This window comes from Lipotes vexillifer, unplaced genomic scaffold, assembly GCF_000442215.2.
Source record: "Lipotes vexillifer unplaced genomic scaffold, Lipotes_vexillifer_v1.1 scaffold238, whole genome shotgun sequence".
NCBI classification, from domain to species: Eukaryota; Metazoa; Chordata; class Mammalia; order Artiodactyla; family Lipotidae; genus Lipotes; species Lipotes vexillifer.
The window spans coordinates 2,453,834-2,473,777 of NW_006785665.1; the positions used below are offsets into that span (position 1 = coordinate 2,453,834).

Here is a 19,944-nt window from a genome sequence, read left to right on the forward strand (position 1 = left end):
CGGCAGGCCCCACAGCAACCTCACAGAGGGGAGGGGCAGGTAAACGCCCAGCCTTACTCTGCTCCATCTCATCTCCTATTAGTGCCACTCTCCACAGCCAAGCCCTACAGAAGCCATGGGGCAAGGCCTTCAGCCTCCTGGCCACAGAGCAGAGTGGAAAGGGTAGAGGAAGGATCCGAAGTGGCAACAGAAGATGCTCAATGCACCCTGCTAGCTTCTGTTCCCTCATCTGTAAAACAGGCTATTAGGGGACTTCCCTGGCAGTCCAGTGCTTAGGACTCTGCGCTCTCACTGCCGAGGGCCCGGGGTTCAATCCCTGGCCAAGGAACTAAGATCCCACAAGCTGTGCAGCGTGGCCAAAAAAAAATTTCTTAATTAAAAAAAAAAAATGAAACAGGCTATTAGTCCAACCTTCCTTCTAGATCATCATGATGATAAAAGGAGAGGATGTGTATGAGGCCTTGAATGCTGTTCCAGCATATGCTGAGTGCTCAGTGAACATATCCAACTGTTTGCATGTTGATTTTAATGATGAACTGACATGTCAAACTTAAACCTGTCTAAAACAGAAACTTTGAATGTTTTCCCCTGCCAACCTCTTTCTTCCCTAGTCTTAGTGAGTGGCACGACTATCTGCACAACTGCTCAAGCCAGACACCGCAGTGCCATCCTTTAGGGATGAAAGCCTCCCTCTCCCTCTCTCCACATCTCTCCATCATTCCATCCTGTCTGCTTTTCTCCAAAATACATCTCAAATCTGTCTCCCTCTCTCCACTTCTACTGCCACTATGCTAGTCCTCCCACCTAGATTACTCCTAAAAGCCCTCACTGGTCTCGCTACACCTACTGTCTGGTCTCCCCCACCCAGCTAAAGGGCTCTAAAGCATCACTTGGGTGTCACTTCCCTGGGTGAGCCCAGTTTCACCAGGGACCACACCCCTCTACCCCAGGCTCATGGCCTCACTGCAGCTTGCCCTCTCTTTAGCACCAGGCTTTTTCCTTCCTTGGAGCCTTGGCAACCCCTCAGAAAACTCTTTGCTCCAAATTGTCCCCACTGGTTCCTTCTCCTCCTTCAAATCTCATCTTACATACGACTGCTTTAAAGAGGCCTTCCCTGACCACCTCATCTAAAATACATACATCCCCCGGGACTTCCCTGGTGGCGCAGTGGTTAAGAATCCACCTGCCAATGCAGGGGACACGGGTTCGAGCCCTGGTCCAGGAAGATCCCACATGCTGCGGAGCGACTAAGCCCATGGCCCACAACTACTGAGCCTGCGCTCTAGGACCCGCGAGCCACAGCTACTGAAGCCCGCGCGCCTAGAGCCTGTGCTCTGCGACAAAGAGAAGCCACCACAATGAGAAGCCCACGTACCGCAACGAACAGTAGCCCCCGCTCGCTGCAACTAGAGAAAGCCCGCACACAGCAACGAAGACCCAATGCAGCCAAAAATAAATAAATAAAATAGAATACATCCCCCTGTCGGGACTTTGCCGGTGGTCCAGTGGTTAAGACTCTGCGCTCCCAATGCAGGGGACCCGGGTTTGATCCCTGGTCAGGGAACTAGATCCCACATGCCGCCACAAAGGTCCCTCACCCTGCAACAAAGATCCTGCGGGCGCCAACTAAGACCCTGCGCAGACAAATAAATAAATATTAAAAAAAAAAATACATCCCCCCCTTTTCCTCATTGGCTTCTTTGTCCCAGCACCCTGATTCATTCCTTCATAGAACTTGCAAAGCATGTAGTTATATATTTATTTGTTTGACACTTGTTTATAGTCTGTCTCCCCACCAAACTATAAATTCCATAGAAGGGTACAGGCTCTGTCTGTTTTGCTCACCACTGTATCTTCAGGACCTGGCACAGAGTAGGTGCTCAAAAAATATTGCAGATGGTCAATGAACAAATAGTAGCCAACGTGATAATGACAGTGATGCTATCAGAGCCCTTCCAGAGAATCCCACATGATCAAAATGCTCCCCATCCCCTTTCTTCAGCCTCCAGTCCCTACCCTAGATCCCCTGCTTCCTAGATTCATCTAGGACTAACTTCAGTAAAGTACAAAAAAGGGACCATATCACTGGCAAAAAAAAAAAATCTCTCTTCAGGTTGATGACCGGACAGTGTGAATGGATTGAAAATTTATCAGGAAAAATGGATGAGAGAGAGGGGAGGCCAGAATACAGGGGCAGAGAGCCAGCAGGTCTGGGGGAGGGACTCTGTGTGGGGACAGGGGTGGCCTATTGGGTGTGCCCCTTTTCTTTTCTCTGGCGCCCTTCGATAAGACCAGCAGTTTTGTTATCCTCTCCCCCTCTCTCTCCACAGTCCGGGCAGCCCCACCTCCACATTTTGGAAGGATGTCAGTGCAGGACAACATGCAACCCATGTGTCTTTGGTCATGGATCTCTAAGTCCCAAAGGGATTTAGCAAAGTCCATCTTGATTGGGGCTCCAGGAGGTAAGAAGGGGCCACAGATGCCATTGAAGAGAAGGGGAAAACGAGGGTAGAAATCAGGAGTGGGGTGGGGATGTACAAATGATCCATATCTGCTGCTGGCTGCGAGGTATTTGGGGAGGATCTGTGTTCATCGGAGCCTCCCCTGTGTTAATTTATGGACCCTGGTCTGGGCTTCTTCTCCCAGCCCCAGTAGGCAGGGCAGAGGGGAGCTCGCAGCATGGGAGCCACGGGGTATTCTCGTGGTTCCTGGACTCTGGCCCCTGGTGCACAGGGCTTCCAGTGACAAGGGAGACACTGGTGACACTTTAACCAGGATGCAGAACTGATCCCCAGCCCAGCTGGGCCTCATGCCTCTGACAGCTTGACAGCGTGGATCAGACCCCCAGAGATAGACAGGCGTGCAGTGGCATGGAGGGTGCGGCCGGCAGTGGGGCTCCTCTTCCTCTGGGCTGGGCTGGGTCAAGCTACTGGGGCCTCGGGACCTGGAGTAGCACTGAAGGGGCTGAGGAAACTCAGAGGAGGGGGTGGGAGGCCAGCCATTTGCCCGGGGCTGGAAGGAAGAATACAGGGACCTTAGGAGAGGGAACTGGGTGATTCTCGGCCTGGAAATGAGGGGCCACTGTGAACCAGGTATCAAGGGGTTGCTGAGGCTGAGAGAAGTCAGCAGCTAAAGGGCAAGAAGTTGGGGGTTGTGAGGGATCAGATAGCTGGGTGATCAAGAACTTGAGACTGGAGTTAGTCAGACCTGGATGGGAATCCCATCTCTGTTAGTTAGAACTGTACGACCTTGGGCAATTTATTTAACCTTTCTCGGCCTCTGTTTCCTTACCTATAAAATGGGGATGATTACAGAGCATTTAACAGTACCTGCTTCCTAGCACCCTTGAGACTAAACAAGATAATGCATGCATAATGCCCAGCTCATAAGAAGACTCAACAAAAACGGGAGAACTGAGGGAAGGAATAGAGACTGTGCTGAGATGAAAGGATGGGGAGGAGAAGCAGGTGCCCACGCAGCCCCCCTTCTACTGCAGGACCAGCGGGGTACCTGCGGCGGGCTAGTGTGGCCCAGCTGACCCAGGAGCTGGGCACTTCCTTCCTCCAGCAGCAGCAGCTGCCAGCTGCTATGGCAGACACCTTCCTGGAACACCTCTGCTTGCTGGACATCGACTCCGAGCCTGTGGCCGCTCGTAGTACCAGCATCATTGCCACCATTGGTAAGCGCCCTCTATCTGCTCCTGCAGCATCACAGGGCCTCTTGGGTGTTTCTCAAGGTGCTTCCTCATCTTTTGTGTCCTTTGAGACTTCTCCCTGTTTGACTGAGGTCATTCATTCAACAAATATTTGTTGAGCGCTTGGTAGACAAGCTTCTGGGTCCTGGGAGTAGATCAGTGAAACGACAAAGATCCCTACCCTTGGGGAGCTGACAATCTAGCTGGGTGGGACAATAATTAATAAACATAATAAATTATTTTTAAAAATAAGGGAATTCTTTAGTATGTTAGAAACTGGTAAGTACTATGGAAAACAAAAAAAAGAAAAGAAAAATCAAGGATGGTAAGGGGCATCAGGATGCAAGGGCAGGAGGGAAGTTGCAGTCCTAATAGAGAGTCAGGGTAGCCATTGTTGAGAAAATTAGACCCGAGCAAAGACTTGAGGGAGATGAGAAAATGAGCCATGCAGATGTCTGGGGGAAGAGATTTCTAGGCAAAGGGAAGAGTCAACGCCAAGGCCCTAAGTCAAGGAGGCTGGAAACCATCAAGGGGAAGAGTAACAGAAATGAAGAGGTTGGGGGAAAGGGAAGGTCAAGTAGGGCTTTGCAGGCCATTTTCAGAATCTGAGTTGAGTTTTCCTCCAAGTATGATGGGAAACTACTGCAGAGTTTTGAGCAGGGGAATGACATGCCCTTACTTATGTCTTAACAGAACCACCCTGGCTGCAATATTTGAAAATAGATTGGGGGTGGGGGCGAGGGCAGAAGCTGCTGCTACAGTATTTCTGGTTTAGAACAGGTGGTGGCAGTGGAGCTGGTGAGAAGTGATCAGATTCTGAATGTATTTTGAAGGTAGAGCCAACAGAATATGATGGATTGGATATGGGGTGGGGGTGAGGGTGAAAAAGGAGTCACAGATTACTCCCAGGTTTTTGACGTGAGGGACTAGACGACTGCATTATCAACTGAGCAGGAAAGCCTGTGGTGGAAAGGTTTAGCGGGGAGGAGATCAGTTCAGTTTGAGGCATGTTGAGTTTGAGAAGCATATTAGACATGCAAGTGTGGTACAGAGTAGGCAATCAGATACACAACTCTGGGTTTGGGAAAGGGGTCTGAACTGGAGACATAAATTTGGGACCTGTCGGCATATTGATGGTATTTAAAGCCATGAGACTAGTTGAGACCACCAAGGAAGTGAAGGTAAAAGGAGCATCTAATGTTAAGGGGGGTAAAGAGCAAGAGAGGCTGAGAAGGAGCAGCCAGTGAGGTAGGAGTAAACCAAGAGAGGGTGGTGTCCTGGAGGCCAAGAGAAGAAGGGACATCAAGGATATGTGTCAAATGCTGCTGATGGACCAGCTAAGATGAGGACTGAGAACTGACCATTAGATTTAGCAGCAACACAGAGGTTTTTGGTGACCTTGACAAGAACAGATGTAGTGGACAGTGGGTACAAGGAGAATAGGGGGAGGGGAATTGGAGGCAGCAAGTACAGAGATAACTCTTGCGGTGAATTTTGCTGCGAAGGTGAGCAAAGGAATAGGGCTGTAGCTGGAGTGGGAACTGGGATTAGGAGATTTTTTTGGGGGGGGGGATGAAAATTAACAGCAGGTTTACATGTTGATGGGAATGACCTAACAAAAAAGGAAAACTGATGACACAGAGGAATGGGGAATGGCTGAATCTGTTTTTGAGCAGGTGAGAAGGAGACCCAGTGCACAAGTGGAAGAACTGGCTTTAGGGAGGGACAGGAGAGGTTAGTCAACTGAGTCTCAGTTACACAGCCGTCCTATCAGCAGAGCAGGGATGGGATAGAACTCGACTCTCCTCAGTCCAATATGAGGCCTCTCAGCTCTAAAGCCTGGTACCCCAAATGCCCTCACCTGGCACCCACCCCCTTCTCCTACGCTGGGGTTACCCCCACACCGCAACACTTAACATCACTGCCAACACAGTTACCAGGCCTGGCTGAGCCCACCTTTCTAGGGCCTCACAGTGCAAGGAGGCTTGTGTTAGCTGGAGAGGGGAAGGGAGCTTCTGACCTGCGAGCAGGGGTGGCGTCAGGGAACAAAGTTCAGGTAACAGTACTTCTGTGGCCTGGGGCAGCTCTGAGGGTGGTGATGGGTTCACCTGTCTCTCAGGTTTGGGGAGAAAGTTGTCTGAGTGGGATCTCTGGTTCCAGGGCCGGCATCTCGCTCCGTGGAGCGCCTCAAGGAGATGATCAGGGCCGGGATGAACATTGCCAGACTCAACTTCTCCCACGGCTCCCATGAGGTTCAGGGCGGGGCCGAGGGGAGGCGGGCGGGGCTAGAGGATGCCCCAGGGTCCCGGCCACCTTCCCCTGAAATCGTCCCTCTGTTCCCATCCCCAGTACCATGCTGAATCCATCGCCAACGTCCGGGAGGCGGTGGAGAGCTTTGCAACTTCCCCGCTCAGCTACCGACCCGTGGCCATCGCTCTGGACACCAAGGGACCGGAGATACGCACTGGGATCCTGCAGGGGGTGAGAGGCGACCTGCGACCCGCCCTGTCTTGGGGACCGGGAAGGGGGCGGTGCGGTGCGGAGGCAGTTGCCCGTAGGGCGGAGCATGGGGAGGGGCCGGCCCCCACCGAGGCAGGCAGAACTCAGTCCTCCTCTGGCCCCGCCCCTAGGGCCCTGAGTCGGAAGTGGAGCTAGTGAAGGGCTCCCAGGTGCTAGTGACTGTGGACCCTGCGTTCCGGACGCGGGGGGACGCGAACACCGTGTGGGTGGACTACGCCAATATTGTCCAGGTCGTGCCGGTGGGGGGCCGCATCTACATTGACGACGGGCTCATCTCCCTAGAGGTCACGAAAATTGGTGCGGACGCGCCTCCCGCCCTGGCCCTACGCAATGCGCGCACTCTCTTCCTTTTGGCTCCCGCATTCGCCCTTCACACCCACTACACCTTCCCCTGGCCACCCGTCCTGCGAGCCCTCGGCATCCAGACTCCTGGGCTCACCCTGGGTTGGGGCTGGACTGGCGGGTTAGTAGTTTCTTCCACAGAAGTCCGCCCTGTGCCTATTCGGTGCAGAGCCCAGGCCGAGGACCAAGAGATGAATAGGACATGGTTCCACTCTCTTGGGGGTCCAATCCTCATGTTCCCGCTGCCGTGACTAAGCCCCCGGCCTCACCCCTGACCTTAGCTGACTCTTTCCATGCCTGTAGGTCCAGAGGGGCTGGAGACCCACGTGGAGAACGGCGGTGTCCTGGGCAGCCGGAAGGGCGTGAACTTGCCGGGGGCCCAGGTGGACCTGCCCGGACTGTCCGAGCAAGATGTCCAGGACCTGCGCTTTGGGGTGGAGCATGGCGTGGACATCGTCTTTGCCTCCTTTGTGAGGAGAGCCAGCGACGTTGCTGCCGTCCGGGCTGCTCTGGGGCTGGAAGGACAGGGCATCAAGATCATTAGCAAAATCGAGAACCACGAAGGCGTGAAGAAGTGAGCCTTGGTCTTTGTTCCCATCAGGCCCTACCCATCCCCATCGCCCCTCCCCTTCTCCTGCCTGCCTCTCCCTGGCATCTCCTGGCTCTTCCCCAGCCCTGACTCCCCCAACCGCCCAGGTTTGATGAAATCCTGGAGGTGAGCGACGGCATTATGGTGGCACGGGGTGACCTGGGCATTGAGATCCCAGCCGAGAAGGTTTTCCTGGCTCAGAAGATGATGATTGGCCGTTGCAACTTGGCGGGAAAGCCCGTTGTCTGTGCTACACAGGTCTGGAATGAGCCCTGGGGGCAGGGCCCTCTGTGGGTCTGGGGACACCTGAAGGTGAATACCCACACCTTAGGTCTCTAGCACGTTTTGCTGTCCAGTGTTTGACCCTCAAACAACGAAGCTAGGAAGAGATACTGGGACCCCCACTTTCAGTTGAGGAAACAGAATAGCCAGGATCACATAGTCTGTGAGTGTGACACTGGCTTTAGGGGCCCTCAGAGAGTGTGGGAGTCCAAGAATTACTTCAGGGCAGGGTCCCCAGTCGGAGTATGACTCCTACAGCTCTGACATCCAGATGTCCCCCAGATGCTGGAGAGCATGATCAGTAAGCCCCGGCCAACCCGGGCAGAGACGAGTGATGTGGCCAACGCTGTGCTGGATGGGGCGGACTGCATCATGCTGTCGGGGGAGACTGCCAAAGGCAACTTTCCTGTGGAGGCTGTAAAGATGCAGCATGCGGTAGGAGCTCAGAATGCAAGGCAAACGGGCTGGAAAACCACATCCCTTCCAGGTCCCAATAGCCTTGCCCAGCCTGACCCCCTGGTGCCCACAGATTGCCCGGGAGGCAGAGGCTGCCGTGTACCACCGGCAGCTCTTTGAGGAGCTGCGCCGGGCGGCACCACTGAGCCGGGATCCCACCGAGGTCACCGCTATTGGCGCTGTGGAGGCTGCCTTCAAGTGCTGTGCTGCTGCCATCATCGTGCTGACCACAACTGGACGGTGAGGGGGACACTGGGAACGCCAAGACAGGGCTTTGGGCCAAGGGCAGGCTGGGATGGGCCCCAGGCTTGGGTTTTGTCTCATCATCAGAGGAGAGGCAGCTATGGGAGCTGGAGGCCTAGAGAGGCAGATCTTGAAGCACACCAGGAATTGTACCTGCGAACCCCAGGGGTTTGGAAGGGTAAGGTGGCATCACTGGGTGCATTGGCTTGCAGGCCATTTAGGCTCCTAGGGCTCAGAGGCAGGTCCTCTGCATTTAGCCCACAAAGCCTTACAAGGCTGGGGTGTTGCAGAAAGGCCCAGAAGGTCTGAGTTCAAGTCTTTGCCTGTGATACCTTGGGTAAGTCACCCAGGCTCTGTAAGCCTCCTCCATTTGTTCATGGGGTTGTGAGGATTAACAAGAGACATTTGTAAGTTAAGTACTATATAAAGGTGCATTCCCAGAGGGGTTTTCTGTTTTTCAAAGCAGTTTCTCCTTATCTCATTTTGATATTTTTTAAAATCATCTCATATCTTCCTTGTGTGGTAAGAAAGGAGGGTATTCTTATACCCACTTTACAGGTGAGAAAACTAAGGCCCAGAAAAATATGATGACTTACCTAGGGTCACACAGCTTATTGCTGGCACATGGAACCAGAACCCAACCCTCTTTCACTCTTCTGGGCTGACCTTGTCTGCCTCCTTCAGCTCAGCCCAGCTTCTGTCTCGGTACCGACCTCGGGCAGCAGTCATTGCTGTCACCCGCTCTGCCCAGGCTGCCCGCCAGGCCCACCTGTGCCGAGGAGTCTTCCCTGTGCTCTACCGTGAACCTCCAGAGGCCATCTGGGCAGACGACGTGGATCGCCGAGTCCAATTTGGCATTGAAAGTGGTGAGCCACCTAAACTCCTTCCCCATCCACCCCTGGATTTTTATCATGAGTCCTCCAACCCCACGCCCCACACCCACCCAAAAGGGTCTTGCCTCTCTCCTCTGGTCCCAGATTTTCTCTGTGAGATTCACTAAGACTGAGATATTTGGGCTTCCAGGGGTGGGGGGAACGTGCTGAGGGACGAGGGCAGAGGGAGAGGGGTCAGGGGTCAGGGCCGTCCCTAAGAAGTCGGTGCAGCTGCTGCCTGCACCAGGTGGCTAGAGCCAGGCCTGACCCAAGGAGCAAGAGGTGAAAAGAGAAAGGGGAACCCAGTCCTGTGCAGCTGCAACTAAAATCTAATTGACAATTGGCTATGCTCATACCCCACCTCTTCCTATCAGCATAGCAATACAGGTAGACAGACTTGCTACTTAGCAACATGCCACCCCACGGGCATACATGCAGCTCTGATATACTACAGTGGTCACATTCCTGCGGTGCCACCTGTGGGACACACTGTACAGTTTGTCTCAGGCCCCTCATTACCTACCGAGTGGGCTTGAAGAGGGAAGGATGGTAGCTCGTTCTCATTACGGGGCTGGCCTGGGTTCCTCAATGGCTGATTAGCATCTTCTCCCCTTCCTCCTCCCAGGAAAGCTCCGTGGCTTCCTCCGTTTTGGGGACCTGGTGATTGTGGTGACAGGCTGGCGACCGGGCTCCGGCTATACCAACATTATGCGGGTGCTGAGCGTAACCTGAGGTGCCCCTCCTCCTCTGACCGAGCCAGCCCTGGACCTGTCCCTCCTTTCTGCTCCCTCCTACTGCCCCACCTCTAAGTCTTCTCTACTCCCAATCCTCCCTACCCTAGGCCACATCTGCCATCCAGGGTGCCCCCTCCCCCTCTCCATTTCGCACAGGCCTTGAAAGTCTGTATCCAATTAAGCCCTGGCCATCCAACAGCACCAATGGTACATTCCCTGCATCTGATACTCTTAACTGGTCCCTAAAATACTCTCAGCCTTTAATCCAGCTTAATTGATTAATTCTATTCCCCTTGTCTTCCCGTACCTGGGGGCAGAGGTGAGGGGAACAGGACAATCATGTCCACAGTCTCCACAAAATCTCTATTTAAAAAATATTTCACATCCATGCAGTTTGACGTTCTCATATGTGGCCCTCATGATAATCTGGGCATCCCCCGAGGAGAGTGCCACCTCTTTCTTCATTGTCTCTGTCAGTGATATCAAAGCACCACCCTTTTGGGGAAGCTAGGGTAGATGGAAGGCGGGGAGCCCCGAGAGCCAGGCAGGCTCATCCCATCACTGTCTCTACCACCACTAGGCTTGCAGGCTGCTCCCTGGCTGCTCTCATACCCACCTCATGCCTTGCTGGGTCAGGTGTCCTGCTACCTCCTCCTGTACCCCCAAATGCCCACTTTGTTCCCACACACAAGCCAGGAGCCAAAACAAGTGTCTCTATTTTCTTTTTAAACCCAGGTGTTTGGAAGCAATATAAAACCTCTCCCACACACCCAGAACCCCAGAACTGCCCACCCAGGAGAAAAGGAGATTTAGGGTCCTGGCCCCTCATTCTTTGATGCTGTAGAGTAGGTGTGGGGACAGAGGGGTGGGGTAGCGGGTTTCTCTTGTCCCTGAGAAGGCAGAGGTACTGGCTAGCCTGCCCTTCCCCAGGCTTGGATACCTCGGGCCCTCCCCTTACTCCTGCACCAGCAGCAAACTCAGTAGAAAGGAAAAAAAACTAAAAATAAGGACAGTCCTCCTCTCCCTCTCAGGTGGCCTTCCTGCTCCTACCTAGTTAGGGAGAGGGCTCAAGTATTACCACTGATGGGAGTTGGGCAAGGACCACAAGAGCTGGCATGGAGGGGCTCTGCCCATTCCTGTCTCCCTACCAGGAGGGGATGGGAGAGATGGGTAAATGAATGGGTAAATAAAATGAGTTGATAATAAATAAAATTAGTAAATGAGTGAATAAATACAATTATTAAATGATTGAATAAATAAGAGTAAATAAATAAGGAAGGGAGCAAGGAAGGAAAAAATTCCATCTAAGGATTCACTTGCCCCCAACCTGGGGGGAATCTACGCTGGACACTAAATAAGGGGGTGTCAACAATCCCTTAGCTTCAAGGGGGTCATCACTGGGACAGGGGCATAGGGAGGAGGTGGCTCCCAGTTTACAAAAAGGCAGTTCTACCACAGAGACAGAGAGTGCAAGGAAATTGTCAGGAGATATGTGTTCCCACTCAGGGGGTATAGACAGGGAGGGTCCACGCATGGCAGTAAAGCTGGATGCCCACACCAGGGACCCAAGACATTTGTTGACAGCAGCGGGGGGACAGGTAATTGGCAGTGCCCAGCTATGCTAGCAGACAGGAAGATAACCATGCCAGGCAGAATCTGCAAGGTCATGGGCAGGAAAACAGAGACATCTAGTTACTTGGCAGTGATGGTGGTAGCAAGTACTTGTGCTTAGTAAGATGGGATCATGGGCCCAGGCCTGCACCTGGCAGGACCATGGCTAGGGGGATACCCTCATCAGAGGGCTTGGAGTCACTTCTACTTGGCAGTGGAGACATACAGCGTCTGGTACAGTCCCTTGAACATGGTAGGCGCTAAGTATCTTTGATGAATGGGTGAATGGATTAGGAGGATGTCAGGTTGCAAGGCGCCTGAGCTGAGAACAGAGACCATCTTCTTGGTACTAAGGGGAGATACTCCCGTAGGGCAGTGTTTCAGGTCCCCTTGGTGTCCCCAAGAGGCGTCTGCCCTCTGGCACATGCTACTGTACCCGAGAGCTTACCCAAAGGTTTCACATGTTGGAAGAGAGTTGGGGGCCCCGGGGAGTGGCTGACTCAGGCACTGATGGCCTGGGGGACTGGGCTGTCCCTGGAGGCTTAGCCAGGAGCCCTGAGGGGGGCAGGCGTTCACCTCCTGAGCCCTTACACCCAGGAGAGCCATCACCTGCTGCCCGCTGAGGCAGAGAGGGCTGGGAGGCTGAGAGTGGGCGGCCCCGAGGTCCTAGTCGCCGTCCACCTCCTCCTGGGGGAGGCCCCAGCAGTGACACCTGGGAGCGCCCAGCCCGGGATAGGCTGGCATGGAGGGTTCGGGCAGGTGGGGCCGGCAGGCGGGAGGTGGATGCCCAGGGCCCCCGGGCCAGCAGAGGGCCGGCTCGGACAGGGACAGGTGGGGAGGCTGGGGAGCCTGCTCCTGCTGATCTTCGAGCAGAGCGAGCAAGGAGGGTGACTGGAGAGTCAGGGGAGAGGGGGAGAGGGCCCCGCTGGTGCGTCAGGGCAATGGCCACATTGGAGGTCACGGCGGCTGCTTGCAGGGGTGCGTGCACTAGTGGCTCCCACAGCACCGGCTTTCCGCTGAGCCGAGCTCCTGTGCCTGGGGCCAGGCCCCGAACACCCCGAGCCATATCCCTGTCGTGTTGCACCAAGTGCTGCTCCATGATGCCCCCACTGCTGCCTGGACTTGGCTCAGAGCGCTTCCGCTGCAGTATGGAATTCTTCTTGCCTAGAAATTGTCCCGGGGGAAGGAGTTAAGGATAGGAAAGGAATCCAAGATGAAGGTTGGATATCAAAAGTATGAGGGTAACAAGATGGAGTCAAGGGATGGTGGTGGGGTGAAGGTAGGGGATAGGGGTCAAGAGTATGGAGATGGAGTTGGGGGATGGAGATTGGGAGATGGGGGTTGGAGGAAGAGGGTCAGGGGATGAGTATGTATCACAGATGGTGAGGGTCAGGGACTGGTACTCAGGGAAGGAGGATTCAAGGCATGGGAACTTGGGGTGATATCTCCAGGGGTAGGAGATGCTGAGTGGTAAGGACAGTGAGCCACAGTGTTGAAAGCCCTATTGGGGCATTTGCTGGGACTAGGTTGGGCTGGGGTGTGATGCTGAGGCGCTGGAGCCTGGGCCCTGGGATGCTGGGGACTCCTTGCTATGGACAAGGGGTGAGGGCACAGCCTGGACCCAGAGCAGACAGAGTGGAAAGGCCTCACCAATGCGGCGCAGCCGATCCATGGCCACTGTCTCGAAGGCCCGGCGCATCATGGGGAACTCCTCGAGCACGGCGTTGAAATGGTCCACGCTGAGCGAGTAGAGGCGGCAGTAGGTGTCAGCACGCACACTGGCTGTGCGTCGGCCCCGAGTCAGCAGACAGATTTCTGGTGAAGTTGGGAGGAGGCCTTCAAAACCACTGTCCACAGAACTCCCTCTCACTGGGCCTGCAGCAGCTGACCCAGATTCCTCAGACTCCTCCCCAGATGGGAGAAACTAACGATTACCCACCCACCCAGGGTCCCTAAATGCTCCAAGCATGGTCACTCTCCAGACCTGCATAATTACTGTCCTTCTCATTCTGTCCAAATTAAAGCTGATAACCAGGCAGCTCTTGCTGGCCCCCAGACTCCTAGTTATTCCACTCCACTTTAATTCCCAACCCACCTCCACTGCTTTAGCCCAAGGGGTAGGCCTGGGGCAGTGCCCTCTGTGTGCCCTCCCCTCCCACCCCTTTGAAGGAACACCAAGGGCAACCCAGAAGGAGGAAAGCAGTGCCGAAGGGCAAAGGGTAACACGATGGGGAGGTTGGAAGGTGGTGGGTGATTTGGGGACTGAGAGAATATATGAGCCTCAAATCACTTTGGGTAGCAGCTGGCAGAACTGCCCCCACTGCCACAGGCTGGGTCCCTGATTCATACCACCAAGGCATTCCACAAGGGAGCAACAAAGGTCAAGCCCCTGGGAAAGCACTGCTTTATTCCTATCTTTCCCTCATGGAAATCTCATGAGATCCTTGGATTTCACTGCTTAAGGGTTCTAAAAGGCCCACTGGCCCAGTAATTTTCAACCTGGCTATACGTTGGAATCTCTTAAGAAGCTTTTAAAACTACAGAACTCCAGACCCCAGACCCAGAGATTCTGATTGAATAGGCCTGGGGAGGAGCTGGAACTCTATGATCCTGCAGCATAGCCAGGTGAAGACCCTGAGCCAGGGGAGCAGTTGCCCTCTGCTCCAGACCCCCCGACCCTCCCTGAGGCCTGCTGACCCCCAAAGTATGATCCATCAGTGAGGCGGGTGTCCCGGGCGCCACGTGCCAGCACACTGAGCAGCCCGTGCTGGATGAAGTACATCTTCCTGCCCACGGAGCCCTCACGCACCACGAGGTCCCCCGGCTGGAAGACCTCAAAGCGTAGCTTGGTGAGCACGGCCGTGACGAAGCTGGGGTCGGCGTGGGCGAACAGTGGCATGTGGGCCACGAGGCCCCGGCAGGTGAAGTTAATGATCTCCTGGGCAGGGGAGGGGCCTGTCAGGCAGGCTGTGCCCCCTGCCCCGAGGTGCCCCCATCGAGCTCATCTGTCTCCAGAAGCCCCACCCCTGGGGTCATGATCTGCCAAAGGACGGGTATGCTTCAGTGGGCCTGGGACCATCTCTAAGCTCCTGCCTTCAGAGCTCTCCCATGAGCCTTCACAGGACCATCCCCCACAAACAGAGACCCCTGCAGCCCTCCCCAGTATATTTCACCCCTATAAGAGCTTCAAGAAAGACCCTAGCTCCTAAAAGTCCTCCAAAGGCCTGACCTCCCATGGGGCCCTCTGTAGGCCCCACTCCCTGTAGGTGCACCTGCTGACCAATAGCCCCCACCCCAGATGGCATCCCAGAAGCCCAGGCCCTTGAAGAGCCTCCCTCCAGGGCCCTGCCCAGTCCCACCTCCCGAAGTGGTTCGCTCAGCTCTCCTAGGATGCTTTCCTCGTCAAACATCTTGCCCTGGTAGCGGTGCTCATAGTACTCATGGATGCGCTGCCGTGTGTCAGCTGGCAGCTTGTGGAAGGACATATACTGCTCCACCTGCTTGTACTGGAGAGCCAGCCGATGGCCAGCAGGCAAGAAAACACAGAGACAGATGTGGAGCCAAAACAGTGTGTGGGGAGCGGTGTGTGAAGGAAGGTCACAGACGTGGGCCAAACCCAGAAGGTTGAAACATGGAGGCAGAAGGGTATATAGATAATGGTGGATACAGGGAGGACACAGAGCACAATCACAAGAAAAGCCAGACATGGGCGGGGGGGCGGTCCAAGGACAGGTGCATTGGTCCAATCAAGGAAAAGGTACACACATGGCACAAATGGACATGGGGCAAGGCAGGACACAGAGATCCAACAAGGGCATGCGTCAGAATGGGCTCCAAGTTGAGCTACCCAGCCTCCAGCACCCCTCCCCTGCCTTCTCCTGCCCCTGCTGACCTTCTCCTGGTACTGACGCCGAGAAGAGTCCAGGGACTGGATGAGGGCAGTGGCGTGGCCGATGAACATGGCGTAGCACGTGGCACCCACGATCATGCTGAGCATGGTGAGCCAGACGTCGGGCATGCCTACAGGTGCCTGCTGCCCGTAGCCAATGCAGAGCATGTGGCTCATGGCCTTGAACAGGGCGTGGGAATACTGGCGGCCCCACGAGTAGTTCTGGGGGGCAGAGTGTATTGCAGAGCTGGGCATAGACCCCTCAGAGCCTCATTCTCCTCCTGCCCCCTCTTCTCTTTCAGTCCTTCTGTCTGTCCCCTTCTACTTTAGACCTGCCTGCCAGGGGAGGAACTCAGGTTTGGTTCTAGGGGGCCTGAGACAGAAGGGGCCTCTTTTACAGCATGGGGGCTGCAGTTTCTGCCTAGGTTTCCTTCCCTGCCTGCTCCCTCCAACACACAGACACTTCTTCCGGGCCTCTTTCCACTCTCTTCTCACCTCCCCACCTCCTCTCTCCTGTCTTCTCTTTTGGCCATCTCTCCATCATCTCCCACCTCCTGCCCCCTTTGTTCATCCCTCCTGCTCAGGGAGAAGAGCCCTTGGAAGGCCCAGGAGGGGCTGAACTGTGGGGAGTTCTCACCACCATATGGTTGATGGAGACCCAGCAGTCGGGAGGGAAGTCCTGCAGCATGGGGACCAGGAACTGCAGACAGCCATCCCAGTGACATAGCAGCAGCATCATTCCGATGAGGTTGAAGATGCGAACCACAGCACTGGCCAGGTCATAGGTCATGTGAAAGATCTGAGGAGTCCGAGGAGGGGCTGCTGTGGACAGGAACCCCTCTCTGCCAGTACTTCTCCATTCCTGGCCTTGCAAATACTCTCTTTGAATTTCTCTCCAGCCCCGGCCCTCATGAATGTTAAAACTGTGGCTATTGTTCACTCGTATAGAGCTTTACAGCGTATATAGCTAATACAAAGGAGGTTGTATTACTACTCTCATCTTATAAAAAGGAAAATAGATGCCAATCATGTGCCCCAAGTCACACAGCAAGTGTCACAGCAGAGACTCAAAAAGGTTTGCTGCACAAGTTGCCCAAGTATAGCCTGGGAAAGAGGAGAGAGGGCATTTCACAGTGTAATGTCCCCAGGGCATATATAACGATTAATGCCAGAAGTCCTCTTCCCCTCCAATAATAAAAATAATAATAGGTAATTTACTGAGAACTTACTATGTGCCAGGCACTGTTCTAGGTGCTTTACAGGTATTAACTCCTTTAATCCTTACCACCTTATCATATGTAAGTATATTTAACATTTTATAGAAGGGGAAACCAAGTCTCATACAGTAAACAGTAAAATTGGGATCTGACCACAAGCAATGAGATTGCAGAGCCCACACTCTGAACCACTAAACTCTGCTGCTGTCCTGAAGCTGAAACTCAAGCCTCTCCCACACTCTGCAATTCTTAACTCCTCTCCTACACCTTCCTCCCAGAGTCCAACTAACTCTCAAGTCTTTGTCCAGCAGCTGTGCTCCACCCTCCTGCACCACCACCTTCTCACCTTGGGGACCCATCCCCTGAACACTCATTCTGTCCCTGCTTCTCCTCTACCAACTTTGGAGACAGCCCTCTCTTGGAAGTCCCACCCATCTGCCCCACCCCATAAAGTCGCCAGGAGCCCCACCCGTATCGCTGTCTGGAGTAGTCTGCGAGCCCCCTGCCCACCTCCCCACCCCACCTCCTCCCACTGGTGTATGTAGCGGATGAGGCGGGAAAGGCGGAGCAGCCGCAGCAGGCTGAGGATCTTGGTGAAACGCACGATGCGCAGGGCCCGAGCTGTTTTGTAGACCTCAGTGTCCAGTCGTGGCTCCAGCTCCACCACCAGGAAAATGTAATCCACAGGAATAGAGGAGATAAGATCAACCAGGAACCAGGTGCGCAGGTAGCGTGTGCGGATGGCCCGCGGTGCCAGCAGGATCTCAGCACCCTCCTCTACCACGATGCCTGTGCGGAAGTTGAGCACCAGATCCATCAGGAAGAAAGTGTCAGAGAGGACGTTGAAGACGATCCAAGGTGGGGAGTTCTCCTCCTTGAAGAAGGTGATGCCCACAGGTAGCACAATGAGGTTCCCCACCATCAGCAGGAGCATGATCAGGTCCCAGTAAAACCTAAGGTAGGGATGGGATGGGAAGTAAGACCACAGTGATATTTCACAATGATGGTCAGCCACTAGACTAAGGGTAGATAGTCTCTCAGACAAAAGCGGGCAAGGATACAGAACAACAGAATGACCATTCACAGCTAGTGGGAGTGTAAATTGGGACCACCATTTGGAAAAATAGTTTGGAATTATCTAGTAAAGTTAAATATTTGCATCCCCTGCAACCCAGCAATTCTATTCCTAGGTATATACACATTCAAGGGAAAAACGTGCTCCAGGTGATATATACAGGGATAAGAGCATTAAATCTGGAAATAATCCAAATGTCCATCAGTAGAAAAATGTAGATAAATAAGATAAATACAATAGATAGATAAATACACTATGATACACTCATATCCTGGAATATTATACAACTGTGAAATCACCCAACTGCAGTTACATTCCACAGTACGAATGAATCTCACAAATTTAATGTTGAGAAACAAAAGGATACACACTGTATGATTCCACACATACAAAATTCAAAAATAGGCCAAACTAAACTGCGTCACTTAGGGATTCACAGAAAAGTGGTAAAACTATAAAGAAAAGTAAGAAAATGAGTACCAAAAGTTAGAATAGTGGGTTTGGGAAAGGAATGTGAGAGCAGCAGGGAGCCTTCTGGGGTATCAGCAATGTAGTATCTCTTGACCTAGATAGTTGTTACATGTGAGTTTGCTTTACAATTATTCTTTCATATGTGTGTGTGTGTGTGTGTGTGTGTGTGTATCCTGCTATGTACTATACTATATATATATCTACCTTATATATTCACTATATATATATATATATCTACTATATATATATCCCTACTAAATATACCCCTAATGTGCATATATATATTCTTTAGATAGTAATATATATGTAATATCCTTATTATATGTATATGATCTATGTCACTATTATTAAATATTCTTATTATTAAATATTTTTTAAGTTAAAAAAAGGTAAATACCCTGTGCTGATCTCATAGGGTTGTTGAAAAAATATGCACTGAGACAATGGATGTGACTGTGCTGTACAAGCACTATTTGGATTATGACTCACCCACCCTTTATCCCCAGATTTCTGAAGAGGTTGCTGCTTTTCCCATCTCTAGCTCTCTGTCCATTCCTAGTCTAGGACTTCATGCCTTCCCTAGCCTTCCCCAGCTTTCCCCACCCCATCTCTCCTCCCCAACACAGTTGGGCCCATAGTTCCTGTTTCTCTGCTGGGATCTGCTCATCTGTGTCCCAGGGTGGGGATGATCTGTCCTGCCTCCCAACTGAATTACCTTTTCAGGTATGCCCCTCCCTCCTCCACAGCACCTCAGACAGTGCTGCACATACAGAGAAGCTCTATAGCAGATCCTGAGACAGCAAGGCTTGAAGCTCTGCACTCCTTTCCTCCCCTAACCTCCCTGTGCCCAATGGGACTCTGGCTGAGCCCAGGCAAGGGTATGGGCAGGAGAGAGACATACTGCTGTGGTGGAAGCTGTGAAAAGAAGAGGTCAGGAGGGAGTGAGGTGAAGCCTTCATTCAAAGAAGTTCATTGGACAATCTCAGGGTCCCAAGTAGCTATGGTGGTTTCAACTCCAGGACACACCTAGATGCAGTATCAACCCAGGACTCAGTCCATTCTGACTCTGACTGCAAAAATCAACCCTTTCAGCCCCAGACGGAAGTTTGGTGGTCCCCAAGTCCAGGCCTCCAGGAAGCCCTTCAGACCGTGTGATTTCAATCAACAACAAATCCTGGATCCCCTCTTCTTCTCTTTCCTGGCCACTGGAGAAATCCTGTACTGTAAGCTGGGAGAGGAGAGGGAAGGAGGTTTTGCTTAGCCATAGAGCATCTTCACAGCCTGACTCACAGGCAGTCACAAGCCTGGCGTGTGATGCAGGAGAGAGGACAGGAAAGAAGCACAATAATAAGGGGGATACATGGCTTCTGGGGATACATCTGAGGGTGAAATGGGGGAGGGGAGGGAGATCCACAGGAGACTAGAAAAGGTGCACTGGTAGGGTGAGAATGAGGCAGTAAAAAGGAGGGGAATGAAAGGAAAAATGAGAGAAAGAGGAACATTTAGGGAGTGTGTATGTCTGTGGATTAAGATGACGTCTAGGTCTCCAATTGTGTTTCCAGGCTCCTGATTCACACCTCATCCTTTCTGCTGATTTAGCTCCCCAGGTGAGGTGCTTTGCATGCATCCTTGCCACATCCAGAAGCTGTCCTTCATTTCCCCCAAGGACAGGGTTGCTCTCCTCCCCTAACGACCTTGATGTAGAGGTACAGCCTGATGGGGACTATGGAATGGCCCCACCCCCACTCTTCGTTCCTTCGGTCTGGTAGTCACCTGGGCGGTGGTCATATGGGGGGTGGCCTTGCCCCTGCGTTGCTGTCTCAAATCGCTCTGCGCCCAGGCCCTACCCTGCCGAATGCCGCCTTCAGCACCAGGGACAGCGATTAGAACTACTGTCTGGACACTCCCTCCTCCCCTTCCGCAGCGTCCCTATTTTTTCTGGTCGCCTG

General features: G+C 53.2%; 2 protein-coding genes across 2 annotated transcripts in view; one reads left to right on the plus strand and one right to left on the minus strand.

Moving 5' to 3' along the window:
- The first annotated feature begins 2,329 nt into the window (after nucleotides 1-2,329).
- PKLR (pyruvate kinase L/R) lies at nucleotides 2,330-9,730 on the plus strand. Its single transcript, XM_007457939.1, has 11 exons — nucleotides 2,330-2,462; nucleotides 3,497-3,679; nucleotides 5,855-5,946; nucleotides 6,044-6,175; nucleotides 6,325-6,511; nucleotides 6,860-7,130; nucleotides 7,253-7,403; nucleotides 7,710-7,862; nucleotides 7,957-8,123; nucleotides 8,811-8,992; nucleotides 9,624-9,730. The coding sequence occupies exons 1-11, from the start codon at nucleotides 2,363-2,365 to the stop codon at nucleotides 9,728-9,730; spliced, it is 1,725 nt and encodes a 574-aa protein (XP_007458001.1). The 5' UTR covers nucleotides 2,330-2,362.
- A 2,063-nt stretch (nucleotides 9,731-11,793) lies between these two features.
- The window catches only part of HCN3 (hyperpolarization activated cyclic nucleotide gated potassium channel 3), an 8,902-nt gene continuing 751 nt past the window's right edge, over nucleotides 11,794-19,944 (minus strand). Inside the window, exons 2-8 of the mRNA XM_007457940.1 lie at nucleotides 16,973-17,402; nucleotides 15,870-16,031; nucleotides 15,236-15,454; nucleotides 14,703-14,849; nucleotides 14,041-14,281; nucleotides 12,994-13,158; nucleotides 11,794-12,507 (exon numbers count right to left, since the gene is read on the minus strand). Of these exons, the coding sequence (XP_007458002.1) occupies nucleotides 11,801-12,507; nucleotides 12,994-13,158; nucleotides 14,041-14,281; nucleotides 14,703-14,849; nucleotides 15,236-15,454; nucleotides 15,870-16,031; nucleotides 16,973-17,402 (2,071 nt within the window). The 3' untranslated portion in view covers nucleotides 11,794-11,800. The remainder of the gene's footprint in view (nucleotides 12,508-12,993; nucleotides 13,159-14,040; nucleotides 14,282-14,702; nucleotides 14,850-15,235; nucleotides 15,455-15,869; nucleotides 16,032-16,972; nucleotides 17,403-19,944) is intronic.